This window comes from Zingiber officinale, unplaced genomic scaffold, assembly GCF_018446385.1.
Source record: "Zingiber officinale cultivar Zhangliang unplaced genomic scaffold, Zo_v1.1 ctg125, whole genome shotgun sequence".
Taxonomy (NCBI): domain Eukaryota; kingdom Viridiplantae; phylum Streptophyta; class Magnoliopsida; order Zingiberales; family Zingiberaceae; genus Zingiber; species Zingiber officinale.
Genome location: NW_024589821.1, coordinates 616,868 through 635,841, shown reverse-complemented (window position 1 = coordinate 635,841; position 18,974 = coordinate 616,868). Strand labels below are relative to the sequence as shown.

At 35.3% G+C, this 18,974-nt stretch overlaps 2 protein-coding genes across 6 annotated transcripts; one reads left to right on the top strand and one right to left on the bottom strand.

Annotated features, from left to right (window-relative positions):
* The first annotated feature begins 7,507 nt into the window (after positions 1 to 7,507).
* On the top strand, positions 7,508 to 10,436 carry LOC122035860 (CRM-domain containing factor CFM9, mitochondrial-like). Its single transcript, XM_042595002.1, has 4 exons — positions 7,508 to 7,625; positions 7,727 to 8,000; positions 8,316 to 8,717; positions 9,354 to 10,436. The coding sequence occupies exons 1-4, from the start codon at positions 7,546 to 7,548 to the stop codon at positions 10,287 to 10,289; spliced, it is 1,692 nt and encodes a 563-aa protein (XP_042450936.1). The 5' UTR covers positions 7,508 to 7,545; the 3' UTR covers positions 10,290 to 10,436.
* Positions 10,437 to 11,376: 940 nt separating this feature from the next.
* Positions 11,377 to 16,445, bottom strand: LOC122035861 (probable anion transporter 6). 5 transcript variants are annotated; one of them, XM_042595004.1, is made up of 2 exons: positions 16,202 to 16,445; positions 11,377 to 13,115 (listed from the first exon to the last, which is right to left on the bottom strand). In XM_042595004.1, exon 2 carries the CDS (start codon positions 13,016 to 13,018, stop codon positions 11,687 to 11,689), a length of 1,332 nt encoding a protein of 443 aa, XP_042450938.1. In that variant the 5' UTR covers positions 13,019 to 13,115; positions 16,202 to 16,445; the 3' UTR covers positions 11,377 to 11,686. The 5 variants fall into 5 exon arrangements, with proteins under 5 accessions (XP_042450938.1, XP_042450939.1, XP_042450937.1 ...); XM_042595005.1 differs by lacking the exon at positions 16,202 to 16,445 and adding an exon at positions 14,984 to 15,032; XM_042595003.1 differs by lacking the exon at positions 16,202 to 16,445 and adding an exon at positions 14,256 to 14,659.
* Between the last annotated feature and the right edge of the window lie 2,529 nt (positions 16,446 to 18,974).

The following is an 18,974-nucleotide window of genomic DNA, read 5'->3' as shown; positions in this document are numbered from 1 at the left end:
GGGCTTTTACCTAAGAGCACTTAGGACTTTCCTGCAAGCTCCATGAACTTATTAGATCACAAGATGACTTAACTTTGAACTCTTTACCATTATCAAAACTTGGGTTCGATCGTCTGATGCTTCCCGCACCAATAATCTCCCCCTTTTTGATTATGACAACTCAAATTCAAAGTTAAGTAAAACAAAATGCATAAATAAACATAAGCATGCTTTTAAATAAGAAGTTTAAGCACAAACGTAAGCATACTTAAGTGACAAGCTAAGGAAATTTTAAGCTTTATAAAGGTTAAGGTAACTTTAAAATTTTCAAAGTTAAGGCTCCCCCTTAAGGTTCCCCCTTAATAAGAGAATCCTTAATTTGAATTTTTGTCCTACTCTCCCCCTTTGCCATAAATCAAAAAAAAACTTTGTAGGAAAAACTTAGTGAAACATGTTGAAGCCTAAAAAATACTTGTAGGGAAACCTTTGTAAGAGAAATTTTGCTAAGTGAAAATAGTTTAAGTGCCAAATAACTATGTTTAGCCAAAATTTTGAAGACTTAAGCTTTTAAAGACTTTATTTAAAGATATTTGATTAAACTTAAAAAGTCTTTTAAAAAGGAATTTTCTTAAGTTCGAAAATTGAATTATGTTTAGGAAAAACTTTTAAAGAGGACAGTTAGCTTTTAAAAACGAATGTTTGGCTAATTTTGAAGAGCTATTCAAACGCATGGCTTTTTATATTTAATTTTCATTGTAAAACTCTTAGCTAAATGTATAAAGAGATAATTCTTCAATAAAGCTTAAAAGATTTACTTAAGAAAAGTTTAGCCAATTTTGAAACTTAGGTGAAATCTTTAAGTTGATTAATTTTTGAAAAATATTTTTTAAGTTGATTAAATTTTGAAAAATATTTTAAGTTAATTGAATTTTGAAAAATATTTTAAGTTAATTAAATTTTGAAAAATAATTTAAGTTAATCAAATTTTTGAAAAATATTTTTAGTTGATTAAATTTTTGAAAAATATTTTTAGTTAATTGAATTTTGAAAAATATTTTAAGTTAATTAAATTTTGAAAAATATTTTAAGTTAATAAAATTTTTGAAAAATATTTTTAGTTGATTAAATTTTTGAAAAATATTTTTAGTTGATTAAATTTTTGAAAAATATTTTAAGTTAATTAAATTTTTGAAAAATATTTATGTTAATTAAATTTTGAAAAATATTTTAAGTTGATTAAATTTTGAAAAATATTTTAAGTTGATTAAATTTTGAAAAAAAAATTAAGTTAAAAATTATTATTTTTATTTAATTACGAATTTTAGTTTAATTTCAAAAATTAATTTCAAATTTAATTTTAATTTGAATTTCAAATTTTATATCTTGAATTTCAAATTTGATTTTAATTTTGAATTTGAATTTCGAATTTATATTCTGAATTTCAAATTGATTTTAATTTTCTGTTCCTTAGTCATCTCACCCAATCTAAGTTTTCAATCAGGGAATCCTATAATTTTTGTGAGATGAATTAGGTTCAAATTTAGGGTTTTGGTTTAACTTTGTGTTAGATTCAGGTTTGACTTTGGGTTCAACAAGTAGACATTTTTTGGATAAACTTCTGGCCTATGGTGAGTCACAAGGACATTATTAAAGTAACCATATCTTCGAAGTTTTCCAAATGGTCCTACCCATTAAACTTAGTACAAAACCTTGGTCTACTAGTTAGGATCCATAAAGGGTAGCTTCGGTCAGTTCCACTTAGCCAAATGCACCAGGTCGAAGCCATATCTTCCTAGACATGCGATGACTAAGCTTTCCCAACGTACTATCATCCAATACTTCACCAGTACCGTTAATCAAGTTAACCCTAACCCATTTTTATTCTAACCTTAATTACCCTACCGGGTAGTCTACTCTTGGTTACCTTTATCGGGTAGATTAATTTTGGAGGTGCCAGATATTCTGGAGCATTCCCTTGGATTTTTAAGATTTTGTAAAAATTTAATTTCAATTTGAATTTCAAATTTTTTTATTTTGATTTTAATTTTTGTTTCAATTAATTTAATTTTAATTACGAATTTTAATTTTTATTAATTTAGTTTTAATTTTAATTTTGATTTTAAATTTGAATTTCAAATTATTTAATTTAAATTTTGGATTTTAATTTGATTAATTTAATTTTAATTATGAATTTTAATTTTAATTAATTTAGTTTTAATTACAAATTTAAATTTTTAATTAATTTAGTTTTAATTACAAATTTTAATTTTAATTAATTTAGTTTTAATTGCAAATTTAAATTTTTAATTAATTTAGTTTTAATTACAAATTTTAATTTTAATTAATTTAGTTTTAATTTTAATTCTGATTTTAAATTTTAATTTAATTTTTGGATTTTGATTTGATTTTTGATTTAATTTTAATTTTAATTTTAATTTTAATTTTTAATTTGAATTTTGAATTTTAATTAAATTTTATTTTTATTGTTTTTCTTCTAGCTCCCCCTGGATCATACCCTCGATACGGTCTGTCGAGATAATGTATTTGATCCTTAGGGACCCAATATTGACCAAGTCCAACTTGATTAATCAGGTTGGACTTGAATACCCATGCTTGAACTGATTTACTATTTTGTCTATTTACTAAGGAAATGTAAGATCTATATTTCTTTTTGGTTTTGTAACCTAGCCCAATTTTGTTATAAACGGCTCTTTGTGTGTCAAGAATTAGGTTAAGGTTCTTGGAACCCAAGAAGAACTATTCTAAAGTTTTCTCCAAATCCTTGACCTGAGTCTTTAGACTAGAATTTTCTTCCTCAAGTTTTTGGACTTGAGTTGAACTTCCAGTCTGACCTGGGTCAGGCAAGATTTTGGAGTATTAGTCACTTCTTTAAGGACTACTACTTCCTTTAGAAGTGACTTGACCTTAATGTTTGATTTTACTAATTTGCGTAACAAGTAATTAACTAAATTATTAAGTCGAGGAATACTTACAGCGGCAAGCCCTAGTCCAAGGCGCCTCCAGCTTCCTCCGAGGCGCCTCCAGCTCCTCTGGACAGCTGGCTTCGGCTTGCACCCGAGGCGCCTCGAAGCCCCATGGAGGCGCCTCGGACAATGTTCATCCGAGGTCAAATGTGCTTCTTTGTTCCTGCAAAATGTGTTAGTCACAAACACAAACCATGCAAAACAAAGTTAGCACAGAAATATGATGAATAATATTTTGACAGTCTCCGGACTGTCCGAGTCTGACTTCGGATTTCCTACCGGAAACCCTAGGTCGACCCGACGCCTACTGTTCCCTCTACGGGGAACGCGTCCTCACCTACTCCACTCAGGAGATTTACCTGTTGCTAGTGCGATCCTCCAGATCGACGGGACTTTTGCTCAGCGTTCGAAGCTTCCTGACTTTCTGCTGGACTTCCGCTTCCCGGTTAGTCCAGTCTTTCACCTGGTTTGCGACACCAGGACTTTCACCTAGGGTTACCACCTCTAGGGTTTTTGCCTGAAGCTCTCGACCCTAAACCCTAAACCCTAAACCCTAAACCCTAAGTTTTAATTTTTAAAATAATTTTTAAGTTAAGTTTTAATTTTTTAAATAAAAAATTTAAGTTTTAATTTTTAAAATAAAAAATATAAGTTTTAATTTTTAAAATATTTTTTAAGGAAAAAAATTTAAGTTTTAATTTTAAAATAATTTTTATGGAGAAAATTTTAAATTTTAGTTTTTAAAATAATTTTTAAGGAGAAAAATTTAAGTTTAAAATTTTAAAATATATTTTAAGTTTAAAAAAACTTTAACTTTTATTTTTTAAAATAATTTTAAGTTAAAAAAAACTTTAAATTTTAATTTTTAAAATAATTTTAAGATGAAATTGACAATATATAGCGTCAGCGCCGAACTCTATAGCAATAATAAGAGACAACTTTCCCATCACCGTCGTGCCCGCGCCTATCAGCTGCTCGATCCGGCCACGCCGAAAAGCGCCTCTAGCGCCGTCCTTCATCCTCCATTTCAAATAGCAGCAACGCTGTCAAGACTATAGATGCTGAGAAGTCGGAATGTTATTCATCTAAATTTTGGCACTGCATAAGACGTTCCTGTACCGGAACATTCGTTCTAGCTATTCCATGTTCGTTCCGACGAACCATGCGTTTCACGGAACGGTCATGGTTCGGATATATATATCACTTAATAAATTTTTTTAATTCATGGTTAATTTATTAGTAATTTATCGTATTAAATATTTAATGATATACTAATTATTTAAAGTTGTGTAAAAAAATACTAAATAATAATAATAATAGTAAATAATAAATATTATATATATATATATATAATGATAATAATTAAAATTTAATCTAATTAAATTTACTTAGAAAAATAATAATAATATAAATAATAGTAAATAAGAAAATGAGTTGATATGATTATATAGATTTTGTTTAGATTTTTTAAAAATTTAAAATGATTTTTTATTATATTATATATTAAAATGATTTTATTTTTAGAAAATAAATTTTATTTATTAAATTATCCGTCTCCTCTCTCTTGTCTCACTTCTCACACGTAGCAACACTAAATTGTCGCCGCCGCCGCCTTCTTCGACAGCGCTCAAGCTTCCCGCTCAGGCCACGCCGGAGCGCCTCCAACGTCGTTTTCCGATTCCCGTTCCGTTCCGCCGTTCCGATCCGTTCTTTTACTGTTATAACGTCCGAGAACGGCATTTCAGAGCAAGCCACGTTATTTATCGGAACTTTGGAACGGCGTGAGGCGTTCCCGTGCCGGAACGCCGGTTCCAGCCGTTCCACGCCCGTTCCGACGAACCATGTCCTCATTCGACTGATCCAAAACATCTGCGAGCGATTTCTCCTTTTGCAGCAACTGATCCAAAACATCTTCTTCCTCCTCTTCTGATTTGGAGTAATCCACAGCAGTGGTCGCCTCTTGCGAGTTCGTCCATCTTCTTCCTTCCCTGCCGTCTGCCCATCGAAGCAGACCTAGGGTTTGGAGCAGGGGACCTTGTCGCGCCAACTTACTGAAACGACGGTCAACATCTCGTTTCTAACTCTCCTTCCTTTCATGTAGCTTCAAATTATTTGGATTCCTCAATCTCTTCGTTATTGCAATTTTGTGTGTTGAGGGAAGTGATGTGTCGAAGGAGATGTTTGTCTGAGATCAAATCTGAATTAATTATACTTTCTTTTTATTTATATTTTTGGTAGTGTTTGATGTGTGGTATTGCCTGATTTAGGGTCTGGAAGTTGTTCAGGGATTGTTTGACATATACTAGTCAAGATCTGACTTGTAGGCGCGAAGACCAAGAATTTTGAGGTAATTTTGACCTAGATTTGTTTGAGGAAGGCTTTTATCCACTTGTTTCTATGAATCATGGTATTATATGCGCATACATTTCTACTCGGGCTGAAATTTGGTTGTGTTTCATCCTTGGTTTTTATAACCGGTGTTTCAAGTCAATAAATATTATAATTGCTGAGATTCTATATTTGATACGAGTGTTTGGTTGCTTGTGGTTCTACATCTGTCAAACTTAATTGGTCAGTGTTGGTGTATAGATACATGAGTTGTTAGTTTATCTGTCAAGGAATTGTTGCTGGTTGCAAGGTAGGTTCTTATCGTTATGTTTCAAATCACGGTATTTTTGTGTATTGTAATCTATTGCCAACTTGCACAATAATGTTAGATTTCTAGGTGCTGCTTCGTCTACTAGTTATTATAATCATTTAGATGATTTTGAAAAGTGTTTATGTTATCATAATTATCAAACCTTGTTTGCCTAACAATTCAACACTTTATAAAAGGCTATAAGTATCACTAGAATTTTAGAAAATCTTTACATCCTCCATAAATTAAAAGTGCTTAATAGGTTAAAATTTAATTTTCATTTTATCAGAGAGAAATGCAATATAATGAGACCATACCTCATTTGTTAGCTATAATAGTTAGTCATAACATTTGCTGCCAAAATTGTTAACAAGACTTAGAGTTTTTATAATGTATTCAAATCAATTTTTGAGGCCAAGTCCTAATTTTACTGACTTGTAAATATGTGTAAGGAGATTACGTAGGGCTTCAAGTGGAAAAAAATTCTCTTATAATTTTGACAATTTTATAACAAAATTAGGAGCCAAGAAAACTTAGTATACCTTTTTTTTTTCATTTTATCTAACCACCTTTTCTCCTGCTAATATTTCATCAAAAAAACATTTGTTTATTTGTCATCACCATGCCTCTTAGCTGCTCTTTATGATTAGGTTTTTCAAAAAAAGAATTCATTTATCCATTAATTTTTTAGATGTCCTAATCAGGAACATGCTTTTCTTGTTTAAGATTGAAGAATCTAAGATTAGTTATGTAAAATATTCAAGGGATCATGATGTTTTAAATTTGATTGTATATAGTACATAGGTAGAGAATTCTCTTTTCATTTGGCCTATATATTAGTATAGGAGACTCAGACAAAAATATATTGGGCATATTATTAATTATGACACATTATTAATTATCTCATGCTATCACGACCATCAATTGGAGTTCGTGATTAAGGTACTTCGGGGACAAGTCTAATCTCCAAAACCCCGGACCGCATGACACCAAGGGAACTTAAAGAACTGAAGTTGCAACTATAGGATCTTAATGTTAGATAAGGGATTCATACACCCCAATATTTTCTCGTTGGGAGTTCCCTATCATTTGTTAAAAAAGAAGGATTGATCACTAAAATTGTGTAACGACTATAGACAACTGAATATAGTGATCATCAAAACAAATACCCTTTGCTACGGATAGAGGGTTTGTTTGATCAACTCAAAGACACTCATGTATACTCTTAGAGTAAAAGATGAGAGGTACCAAAGACAACATTCTGCACACAGTATGAACATCACAAGTTCTTGTAACATAGGTACCAAATTTTCCTTAGAATATTTAGTATTTCAGTTAACTTTTTTGTGTGCTACATTAAATAATCTATCATATTACCTTGAATATCTTCATACATCTACAATGCCCTCATCAAGCGATTTTTTGGAACTGGTCATCTATTATTTACGATCTCTTTCTAACATTGTTTTTATGACTGAATGGAGGCATCTAACATTTTTTATCACCAGATTGGAGGTTGTCATAATTCTTTTAATTCTCAGTTCAATGTGAATACAAATTTTCAATAAAAATCCTTTTTACTGAAAGCTACTTCTCATTTTAACCCTAAGTTTTGTATGCACAACTCTACTATGGTGGCACCTGTGGATCGGAGAAGATGCTTAGCCACTTTTTTCTCTTTCTTATGCTTCTTCTACTATACTTTCTATTACTCCTCTTCTCCTTTCCCTAGCTTCTCGATGAGAATGTCGCTAATAGTTCTTGGCTTTTGGTCTTTTTTGATACTTGAGAGGAAACATCTGCTGCACCTAGTCTTGAACAACATTTAGGATTGTCTTTCTGTCCTTAATTTTCTGATCTCGGAACTTTAACTATGGTGTTATCTAGGTGTATGATATTTGCTTTGTGGAAAAGCCAATAAATATTCATCCTTTATTTAGTTGAATGATATTCATCTCCAACATGCGGGCTCTCAGAAACTTACAAAGACACTGCTGGAAAAGTGCTTCACTTCTCGGAAAGAGGTGGGCAAATAACTGGTCTTAAAATTGTTTATTATTTAGCGGGTCTATTGACAGGGCTTTCTCATTTCTGAAATCTGAGTTTGTGTATATGTTGCTGACAGGTGTTATTCACATGGGATTACATGCTTGAAAACGTGGCCGAATAATGTGCACTCAGTGCTGCCTAGAGAAGTTTACTGTAATTCTATCAACCAGTTGGGTTCAACTTCTGGGCATCGATTTATGTCGACAACAAGAGGAAGAAGCATGCGGAGCAAGGTGGAGAAGAGAATGCGAAGAGAAACAGGAAAAACTTTAAAAGAGATCAGACGTGCAAAAAAAATAAGAAAGAAGTTAATGACAGAAGAGGAAAGGCTACTATACAACTTACGTAGAGTAAGCTAGGATTCTAAAATTCTGCGGGTCATTCTCTCAATAAACAGTTATTGATTTGTCCTGCCTTTTCTCTATAATGTTCTTTGATTGATTTGAGGATTGACAATTTTGATCATCTTTTCCAATATCATTCCTTTCTCAACTAGTAACATTGCATACTCTTCGCCTTGCATCATTACTAGGTAGATAAGTGGTTCTAGTACCAATAAGTATTTCTGTATAAAGGGATTTGACATTTATCATAAATTTTTACTTAAAATTTCCAAACTATAGTTGCTTGTTTGTACTGACTTAACTAATATAATTATTATGTAGGCCAAGAAAAAGGTGGGATTGCTTCTTCAAAAGCTCAAAAAATATGAATTGCCAGAGTTACCACCTCCTCGGCATGATCCTGAGCTTCTTACTCTTGAGCAGCTTCAGGCTTATAAGAAGATAGGTTTCAGAAATAGAAATTATGTTCCTGTTGGAGTTCGTGGGGTCTTTGGAGGAGTAGTTCAAAACATGCATCTCCATTGGAAGTTTCATGAGACTGTGCAAGTTTGTTGTGACAATTTTCCTAGGGAAAAAATCAAAGAAATGGCAACCATGATAGCAAGATTAAGTGGCGGCATTGTTGTTAATATACACGATGTGAAAACCATTATTATGTTTCGTGGACGAAATTACAGACAACCAAAGAATCTGATACCAATCAACACCCTGACTAAAAGGAAGGTACATCATGTCTCATCCACTAACTATATGCTGCAAGTGTGAAAATCAACTGATTTCATGACAGAATTTTAATCCAAATGCTTGGGGTTCATGTGAACTTGTTTACATGTTTATAACTAGAAGTTCGTGGTTTAAAAATTCCATAAGTGTTTTCTTTAGTTCTACTTTGTGCATATCCATAAATTTTGTTATTTCAAATTCTAGATTTACCTAGAATGTTCATGTTCATGTTCATGTTCATGGGAAGAGTTGAACTAGCATACAAGAACTCTCATACTTGTCAAGGCATTGCATTTGCACTTTAGATTTTCATGCCATTTCAACCGCCACTTGTTGCAAAGGGTGCCTTTTCTCACTATTATTGGGATAAATTAGTGCATAGTGATCCTTTTAAATGATCACAGTTGTTCCCTTGCTTTTTGCTCTAGTCTGTTTCATTTTTTTTTTTTCTGACAGATAAATTCTACTTCAAAGTAGTTTGTTATGTGTCATGAAGGATAATGTTCATAACATTGATGTGTAAACTGCTAATGCTACCTTAAATTACACATGATCTATTGTGTAATCTCTGTCATTCCATTGATTTTACCGTAGCTATGGTGTCAAGAGTCTTTTTTTTGTCTTGTCATATTGTAGGCCCTATTCAAAGCCAGATTTGAGCAGGCTCTTGAATCTCAAAAGTTGAACATCAAAAAAATTGAGCAAGAGCTAAGACACAAGGGTGTCAATCCAGAGGACCCAATTGCCATGGCTAGCATTCAGAGAATTGCTACTACATTTTTTAGGGCTATTGATGAGAAACAAGGAACTCCATATATATTCCATGGGGATAAACCATCCACAGCAGAAATTGTTGATAATCTAGATGAGTCTATTGATGTACCTTCTGAGGACAGTGACCAGGAGGAACTTGACCGCTTTATTCCAGAGATTGAAGATGCTGCAGACAAAGAGTGGGAAGAGGAGGAAGCGGTAGAGAAAGAGGAACTTTCAAGAATTAGGTATTGGGGAAAAGATGACATGGGTCGGTCAAGCAGGGCACCAAATTGGAGAAGTGATAATTCAGAATATGAGGATAGGGCTCATGTAAGGCGTTGGAATGGTACTTCTACTGGATTGGGAAATACAGAGAGGAAAAATTGGGATAGTGACAATGACATGTCCACAGCTTCAGAAGACGAGTGGGATTATGATGACAAAGTGAGTGATGCTACAATTGATGTTGATAGACATAACTCCTATAGTAAAGACGGGACTCGAGAAAGAGAGACAAATAAAATAAAACAGAGAAAAAACAGGGCTGCCCCAAAGGAATATTTGAGAGATAGAGCTAGTGTTGAAACCAGATGGAGAGAACATGAAGATATCAGCCTAGATGGTGATGTTTTGGGAGATTCAGAAGATGCGGTTGGGGAATCAGAAGATGAGGACGGACACAATTTTGTGGAATCAACAATGGGCCCTTATGATTATCTCAGCAATGAAGATTCAGAAGACAACGATAGCGGGAGTAGACAGAAGATAGGTGCGCTTGATGAGAAAAAGGGTGATGAAAGTTGGGATAGTGATTAATCAATTAGGTGCCAACCTGCAACTCATTTTATATGCAGGTGAATGGAAGTAGCAATTGAAAATTGAAACAGAAAAGGTATGTCCTCTATCTAGTCTCTAAGCTATAATTTCTGGAATTTTCTTGATTTATTTGGTGTGCCAATTTTGAAGAAGGAAGATCAAAGGGTGAGTGAGCATTCGGTTTCCTCCTTGCTTTCTGGAATATTCTTTTTCATTCTCGTCTTTCTTATGTCTTGCAATCTATACTCAACTTCCTTCATTGTAGGCCTTTCCACACCTTTCAAACTAAGACATATTTTTATCAAACTACTTATTTCAAAAAGCTCTTGCTCGGTTCCTTCTTGCAAAATACAATCTTCTACGAGATCAAAGAGCTTCTTCTCTCTTATTGTTTGATGAAAATTCATCGTTAGGTTTTGTGGTAACCCAGCATTGGTTAAGTAAATGGGTTTCTTTCCTGTTAAATCTCAAGAAGAATTACTCCAAAGCTATAGACATCACTTTTCTTGGTCAACTGACCCGTTTGATAATACTCCGGATCTAAGTATCCAAAGGTACCTTGAATTGCAGTATGTGAGTTTAATCAAGAGGATACTTTTGCCCTTAAAGTATCATCTAAAAGAATATTTAATGACTTGACGTCCCTATGAAAAATTGATATAGAAGTGTAGATTGACAAGTGCTCGTGCGGATTCTGTGGCAATTCTGAGACGATCATCCCATGATAATTTAGACTCACCTTGTAAAACATGAAGTTGAAAGGGCTCCATTAGAGATAAACTCATAAATTAACAAAGGTAAGGGCATTAAATGAATAGGTACTCAAAGAATTCACTCTTAGCAACAAGAGACACAGGTAGCACTTAGACATGTTAGTTCACAGCATGCTTTATGTCCTGGATTTTGGTGCCTGACCATAACCAAGTTTGAATACTTCCAACTATCTCAAATTCCATTTAAAATCTATTAATGAAACTTCACGCGATTATATCAAACATGACAGCAACTTTAGACCAAAGCCTAATTGACAATGAGTATAGATAGAATACCCAAACTGATAATACAACAACATAGAGCTCGAAGCTCATGGTCCCAAAGAAGAATAGAACCACATTAAATCTACTAGTCTACATAATAAAGACTATTTCCACAAATTAAATGTGTGACCATAAGATCAGTAAAACTCCCCTTTTTGTCACTAACAATAACCATAATAAAAGAAAAACTTTAAAATTTTCCGAGGATAATACAAATTTGGTATCACATGCATTTACGATTTACCCTCTTGTACTACTTTGGCTAACAATATACTTGTACACTTTATTTTTGCTACCATATCAAATGGTAATAAGAGTGTGAGTGTCCATGGACCAACAAACATGCCGAGGGAGGGTTAGTTACTCAAAAATCTTTTCACCTGTTGCGAATAGTAAAAAAAAGAAAGAACTAAATATGCAGAGATAGGCTGGGATCAAGAAGACATTTTTCCAACATTCTATGCTTGTAAGATCCATATCAGCTGACTTTGCGGCCTCCAAGATCCTTCCGGTGAGCCCGACGCCAACGATACCAGCTAAGGTCCCGGCGGTATTCGAAACTCCCATAACAATTCCTGCATATCGCGGAGCCACGTCCATGTGATTTACAGCGAACCCGGCTCTTCCAAGTGCTAAGAATCCAAGAGAAATCGAAGAGCATATAACAGTCCAGGAGGGATTCCTGAATAGTGGAATGGCCATTAGAGCAAGAGCTGCAATGACAAAGCCGATGGTGTTGAGAAGCTTCCGAGTCTTGGTCACTGATAAGAGCCTTCTTGTGATTAAGTGATCAGCTAAAATCCCTCCTGTGTTTGAGAAGATGAACATGTTGAAGTAAGGAATCATCTTAGAAGATCCCATGTCCTGAAGACTGAGCTGAAGGCCGAGTTCAAAGTACGTTGGCAACCAGTTCATTAGTACGTACAATGCGTAGTGAAAGGTGAAGTTGTTTACCACGATTGCCCAAATCGGTAAGCTGAAAATTATCTTCTTCCAAGGAATTTTAGTGAAGCGCCTCAGGTTTCCAGCACTTGGGATTTTCTTTTCTCTTGAAACAGGCAAGTTGTGCTCTCCGAAACCTGCAGCAGCAGCTTTGGGATGTTCGGAACGAACTGGATCACTAGAAAACCTAAACCAGAGAAATGACCACATGATACCCAGAGCTGATTCAACCATGAAAACTGACTGAGGTCCCTTGTATTTTACCAGACTTGGCAACACAAGCATACCACCAGCTGCTCCTAGGTACATCCCGGATGTCGTAAGAGAAACAGAACGCGAGCGCTCATGGGGAGGGACCCATTGTGCTAGAATTGTGTGAATGGAGGGGAATATAAAGCCTTGTGCCACACCTACAAGGAAGCGGGCAACAACCATCATATTCACTTTGCCGGCATCTAGTGGAGCAAATGCACATGTTAGCGACCACAGCAAAAACGAAAACAGCAGAACTCGTCGTCCTCCAACATATTGTGCAGCCAAACCCCCAGGCACTTGTGACATAACATATCCATAGTAGAATACCGAAAGTATTAGACCCTTGCTTGATTGATTCACACCAATGCTATCTGCAGCCGCTGTGTACGCAATTGAAAATCCTATTCGCTCTAGATAGCACACACTTGTGCAGATAAAGGTTAGTAAAATGATACTGTACCGCTTTGGAAATCTCATCTTCTTCAACAGTTCCATTAGTTTATATCATGGAGTATATGCGCATGTATTCAAATTTAACTCCTTGTGTCATTATTGTTCTTCAACAAAGATAATCCTGCACTCTTCTCTCACTCTGCATGATTTGGGAATATTGGCTCAACAAGTATAGGATTACAACGAACCAAGCATGCTATATAAAAGTAACACAAGGGAAGCAGATCTGAACTCTCTAAGCATGTTATAAAACAAAGCAAAGGAAAGCAAATATGAACTTTTTAAACATGCTATAAAATAAGGCAAAAGAAAGCAACTTTGAGCTTACTAATCATGCTATAAAATAGAGCAAAAGAAAGCAACTTTGAGCTTACTAATCATGCTATAAAATAGAGCAAAAGAAAGCAACTTTGCTGGAATTTATGGCAGCAGGTAGACCTACCCGGATGCAACATTTAAGAGCTAAAGGCATGCTTAAAACACAACCACAGGCTGGAATTAGGGGCTGTTCGGCTTAACAATGAATTCGAAACAGAAATTCTATGCAAGAAATGCTCTAATCTACATGGTATAAAGAGCTAACAACATAGGCAGAACATGCTATTACTTAACTGCATAAGGAAATTAATAGCATAAGCAAGAAATGCTACAATCTACCCGGTATAAGGGAACTAATAGCACAAGACAGCTACATATCAAACCCTAAACCCTTCCCCTCTTGTATCCTTAATGAACTCACGGCAGCAACCATGAACTGGCAATCTGTACGGTATGATCCAAAACAAACACAAATTGTTCATGCTTGTTAAAATGCAAGGTACCCAAAACTAAAACACTGATGTTAAGGACTGTTCTTGCTCCTTAAGTGCAAAGACAAGAAAGCTGAAATTCTAAACTTATTCTAACCAAATAAAGATTGTTCTTGCACCTAAAACAGCAACAAAAGAGTGCACAATGGTACAGGTGGTCATGATCAGAATGCACAATGGAATTGAGAGTGCAGGGACCAAGCTAATATCACATTGAGGAAGGCTATCTACTCCAAGGGAAACATCTAAACTTACCATGACATTATATAGCACGATCATGCTAACTGTACAGCAGGAAATTCAACAAAGAATTCAAAATTAAACCCTTTTTAAACATCACGGCAGAACTTCAAAAACAACAAGAGAAAAATTCTAAATCAATGCCACAAGGAGGATTGTTCATGCTCGGCAAGGAAATGAAGAAGGCAAAATCGCGGAACTACTCCTACTGCAGGTGAGAAGCAACTCACCTTCGGTTCTTGGACTTACAACCGAAGAAGAGAACTCTAAAGCTTCTAGGGTTCGGAGAAGGTGAAGATCTCGGCGATTCCTTCCTTTCCGCGTGTTCTCCTTGACGAGGAGAGCTCGGATCCGCAAGAGCTCGTGGAAATCCCCTTCGGCCGGCCGTCGGAGACGCGTTTTCCTTCGCTCGACAGAATCGGCGCACGCACGGGATAGAAGAAGGGAGAAGAGATGGGATTAGGTCACGGGAAAACACATAACCCTTTATAACCTAGGTTTAATTCTATTCCAACTATGCTTAAATATATTTCGCTACATACTTGGTTAACAAATCACGCGCAGCTCAGTTGGTTAGCTGCTTTTGACCGGAGCCTTTGGTCACGGGTTCAAATCCTGCTGCAATCCGTTTTTTTCCTCTTTTATTTAAAATGTTCCGACTATAGCTTAAATCTATTTCTCTCCATATAAGGTTAACAAAAACCGTGTAACTCAGCTGGTTGTGCCGGTTTTGCTTGGGTTAATCCGACCCGAGGTCGTGGGTTCGAATCTCACCTTCAACGTTTTTTTTTAAAACTTCTTTCTTTTTGTAACCTTACTAAACGACCTCCAAAAATTACGTAAAAATACTCTAAAAATTCCTAAAAATCTCTAGAATATTTTAAAAGTATTTCCAAATATTTTTATGGACTTTTAGAACTTGAAATAGGGAAAATTGGGTCGTTACAACTCTCCATACCTTATAAAAAGTTCGTCCTCGAACTTAGAATAGTTCTGGATATTTCTGTCTCATACTGTCCTCTCGCTCCCAATTGACTTCCTCGTGCTTCTGGCTCTGCCAGATGACCTTCACTAGTGGTACTTCTTTATTTCTTAGTCTCTTTACTGCTCTATCCACTATCTGTGTAGGTATGCTCTCATAACTAAGATCCTCTTAGATCTGCACCTTGTGTGCGCTTTTGATATTCAATCTTCTGGAATTGAAATCAAGTCTAAACTTTAGTCTTTCTTTCTTGTAGTTCTTAAAGACAGAAACTCATGCTTATGTAATAGTAAAGAAACTAATAATTGCATGCTCAAGATATTCTAATAGCAAAAGAGACTAGAAAGTATCACTGTGCACATCTAATGGCAAAGGGAAATAAATCATCTTAAACCTGCTGTGAAAGTAAAGCTAAGCATGCAATTTAAGAAATGCTTACAAATGCTATAGAAGATCAAACTGTGAAATATCCCAACTAAGCAAGTAGTAATGAGGACTTAAGCATGCTGTGAAAGTAAAACAAATTCAACTACCAGGCATGCAATGGAATCTAGAAAATCTGCTCATGTATATCTAATAATAAAGTACTAAAATTGCATACTATGAGCATATCATCTGAATAATCTAGGGTATTTCCTGGAATACTAATTTTCAACTAAGCACATGGTTATGGTTAGAACTTGGAAACAATTCTGTTCTCTGCTTGACAAGCTAGTAAGGAAAACCAAGCAAACTGAAATGCTAAATATAAGGACTGTTCATGTTCATTAAAACAACAAGAAGAAATCAAAACTAAGTTGCTGCCCGAGATCTAAACAGTAGGCTTAAGATGAGGGCTATTCATGCACGGCAGTAACTAAAAGGTACTGGAACTGCACACTTTGGCTTGAGGTAATTGGCTATGACTGTTATCAGTCCTATACAGCATTGTTCTTGCTTGCAAATATGAAGTTAAAGAAAAAGTTGTTCTAAACTCTAAACATACTTCAACAGATTAGCAACAGAGCCAACAAAATCTTAAATCTATTCCAAGATCTCTAACATCATGTTTCTCTACAACCAAAAATCCGAAAACCATGAAAACAAATCGAAGTTCGGAACCAATGAATCTAGGGTTGTTCCTACTCAGCGAGAAAACAAAGAAGAAAAGCGAAATCGCGAAACAACTCCTACTGCAGGTGAGAAGCAACTCACCGTGATTTGCTTGGACTTACAACCGACGGGAAGAACTCTAGGGTTCGGGCAAAGCTTGAGATTTCGGCGTTCTCCTTGTGTCCGCGCGTTCTCTTCGACGGAAGGTTCGAAACCAGCAAGGTCCGCCGGAAGAAAGCCTTCGCCGGCCGCCGGAGGGAGAAACCCTAGCCTTGGCTGCGGTTTCGCCCGAGAAGAAATCGCGACGCCGCGCAGAAGAGAGACGCGAGGAGAGGAGATAATTAAGTCTCGTAAATTATCACTAAGTTTCCCCTTTATAACTCAAATATTTCTATTATCAACTATCCTTTAAATTATTTTCGTTCTCCACTTAACTAACAACAGCCGCTAGCAGAGTTGGTTGGTTGTGTTTTGCTTAAGGCGCGGCTCGCGGGTTTCAGTCTCGGTTGCAACCATTTTTTTCTTCTTATTTATTCTCTATTCCTTAACTACTGATTAAATAAAATATTTCTCCTTTTTTAATAGGAAAAACCCCGTTAGCACACTTGGTCAACCACGATTTGGCCAAGTCAAAGGTCGTGGTTTCGAATCCTCAGCCGAGCGTTTTATTTCCATTTTATTTAAAATGTTATAACTATAGCTTAAATAAATTCGCTACATACTTGGTTAACAAATCATGCGCAGCCCAGTTGGTTAGCTGCTTTTGACCGGAACCCTTGGTCACGGGTTCAAATCCTGCTACAACCCGTTTTTCCCTCTTTTATTTAAAATGTTCCGAATATAGCTTAAATATGTTTCTCTCCATAAAAGATTAATAAAAATCGTGTAGTTCAGCTGATTGTGCCTGTTTTGCTTGGATCAATCCGACCCGAGGTCGTGGGTTCGAATTTTACCTTTAACGTTTTTTTTTAAAAACTTCTTTCTTTTTGTAATCCTACTAAACGACCTCCAAAAATCACGTAAAAATACTCTAAAAATTTCTAAAAATCTCTAGAATATTTTAAAAGTATTTCCAAATATTTTTATGAACTTTTAGAACTCGAAATAAGAAAAATTGGGTCGTTACAGGTAAAACTAAAATAATAATAATAATAATAATAATAAATCCCGTGTGAGAGAGAGGGGAACGAGATGAAGGGGATGGAGAGAATATAATAATTAATTAATATAAATCACAATAAGGTAAATATTATTATTGTAAAAATAGTAATAGTATTTAAAAAATTATGGGGTAAGTGTGAGTTGGATGGAGAGAGAGAGGAGGTAGAGATGATAATAAAAATTTCCCACTTAATGACTCTCTGTCTCTCAATCATTGCCTAATTTAATTACCCAAACTCCTAGGCAATCTCTCTCTGAATGATTGCTCGCAATAATTTCCCACTCAACCATATCTCTCCCAATCATTATCTATTTAATTTCCCGCTCATTTCTTCCAATCACTCTCTCTCCTTTCCTCACTCCCCCCCATCTCTCTCTCCCAATCATTGACCGCATTAATTTTCCACGCTCCCACATCTCTTACAATCATTGTCTCATTTAATTTCCCGCTCTCACATCATCTCTCCAATCACACACACACTCTCTCTTCCTTTCTCCTTCCACATTCTCTCTCTCTCCCCCTAAAGGATTCCCGCTCAAGAATATATTTAATTTATTTTTTCGGTTTTTCATTATATATATATATATATATATATATATATATATATATATATATATATATATATAAAAATGTCACTACTATCTCTCATAATTAGAACGGTACTAGACGAGAGAATTTGGTGATGACACTTCAGAGACTCGGAAGAAACTTTTTAAGGGGCACGTGATGGTATACTCGGAGAGCGAGTTCGATTTACGTTCCCATGGAAAGTATTTCGGAACAAGGCAAAAATATACGGGGAGGTAGGAGGAGGAAGGCCGGACTTGGGGGTGGTTTTGCATGTCGCGTCGGGATCTCGGATGGAAATTTAGAGTGATTTTTACGTATAGGCCCTTTTAGAGTGATTACGGTTTTAGGGTTTACCTGGAAAGTATTTCAGAACAAGGCAAAAATATACGGGGAGGTAGGAGGAGGAAGGCTGGACGTGGGGGAGGTTTTGCATGTCGCGTCGGGATCCTGGATGGAAATTTATAGTGATTTTTACTAATGGGCCCTTTTAGAGTGATTACGGTTTTAGGGTTTACGTGGAAAGTATTTCGGAACAAGGCGAAAATATACGGGGAGGTAGAAGGAGGAAGGTCGGACGTGGGGGTGATTTTGCATGTCGCGTCCGGATACCGGATGAAAATTTAGATTAAATTTTACGTATAGGCCCTTTTGGGAGGAACAAAAGATATTTTTTGACTCTAAAGTTTTGCTAGGTCTGGAGGCCTTAAGGGACCCATGACAAAACGTAAGTATCTAAATTTCAGACATTTTGACATATCATATGACTTATATTTAGATTTCAAAGTTATTATATTAATAAAATAATAGATATATAATAAAAATATAATTGTGATACTAACAATAATTTAATTTTGTTACTGCGTGTGGTACTATGTATCTCCGCGTCGAGAGAGAGAGAGAAAGAGAGAGAGAGAGTAGGGGGCGAAGGGAGGAGAGGTTGTAGAAATAATAATAAAATAATAGATATAATAATAATAATAATAAGTAAAGGATAGTTAAAAAAAATTTAATATTAGCAAGGCACTAAGTCTCTCTCCTCGGGTTAGAGAGAGAGGAGAGAGAGAAGGTAAAGCTAAAATAATAATAATAATAAATTCCGTGTGAGAGAGAGGGGGAACGAGATGGAGGGGATAGAGAAAATAT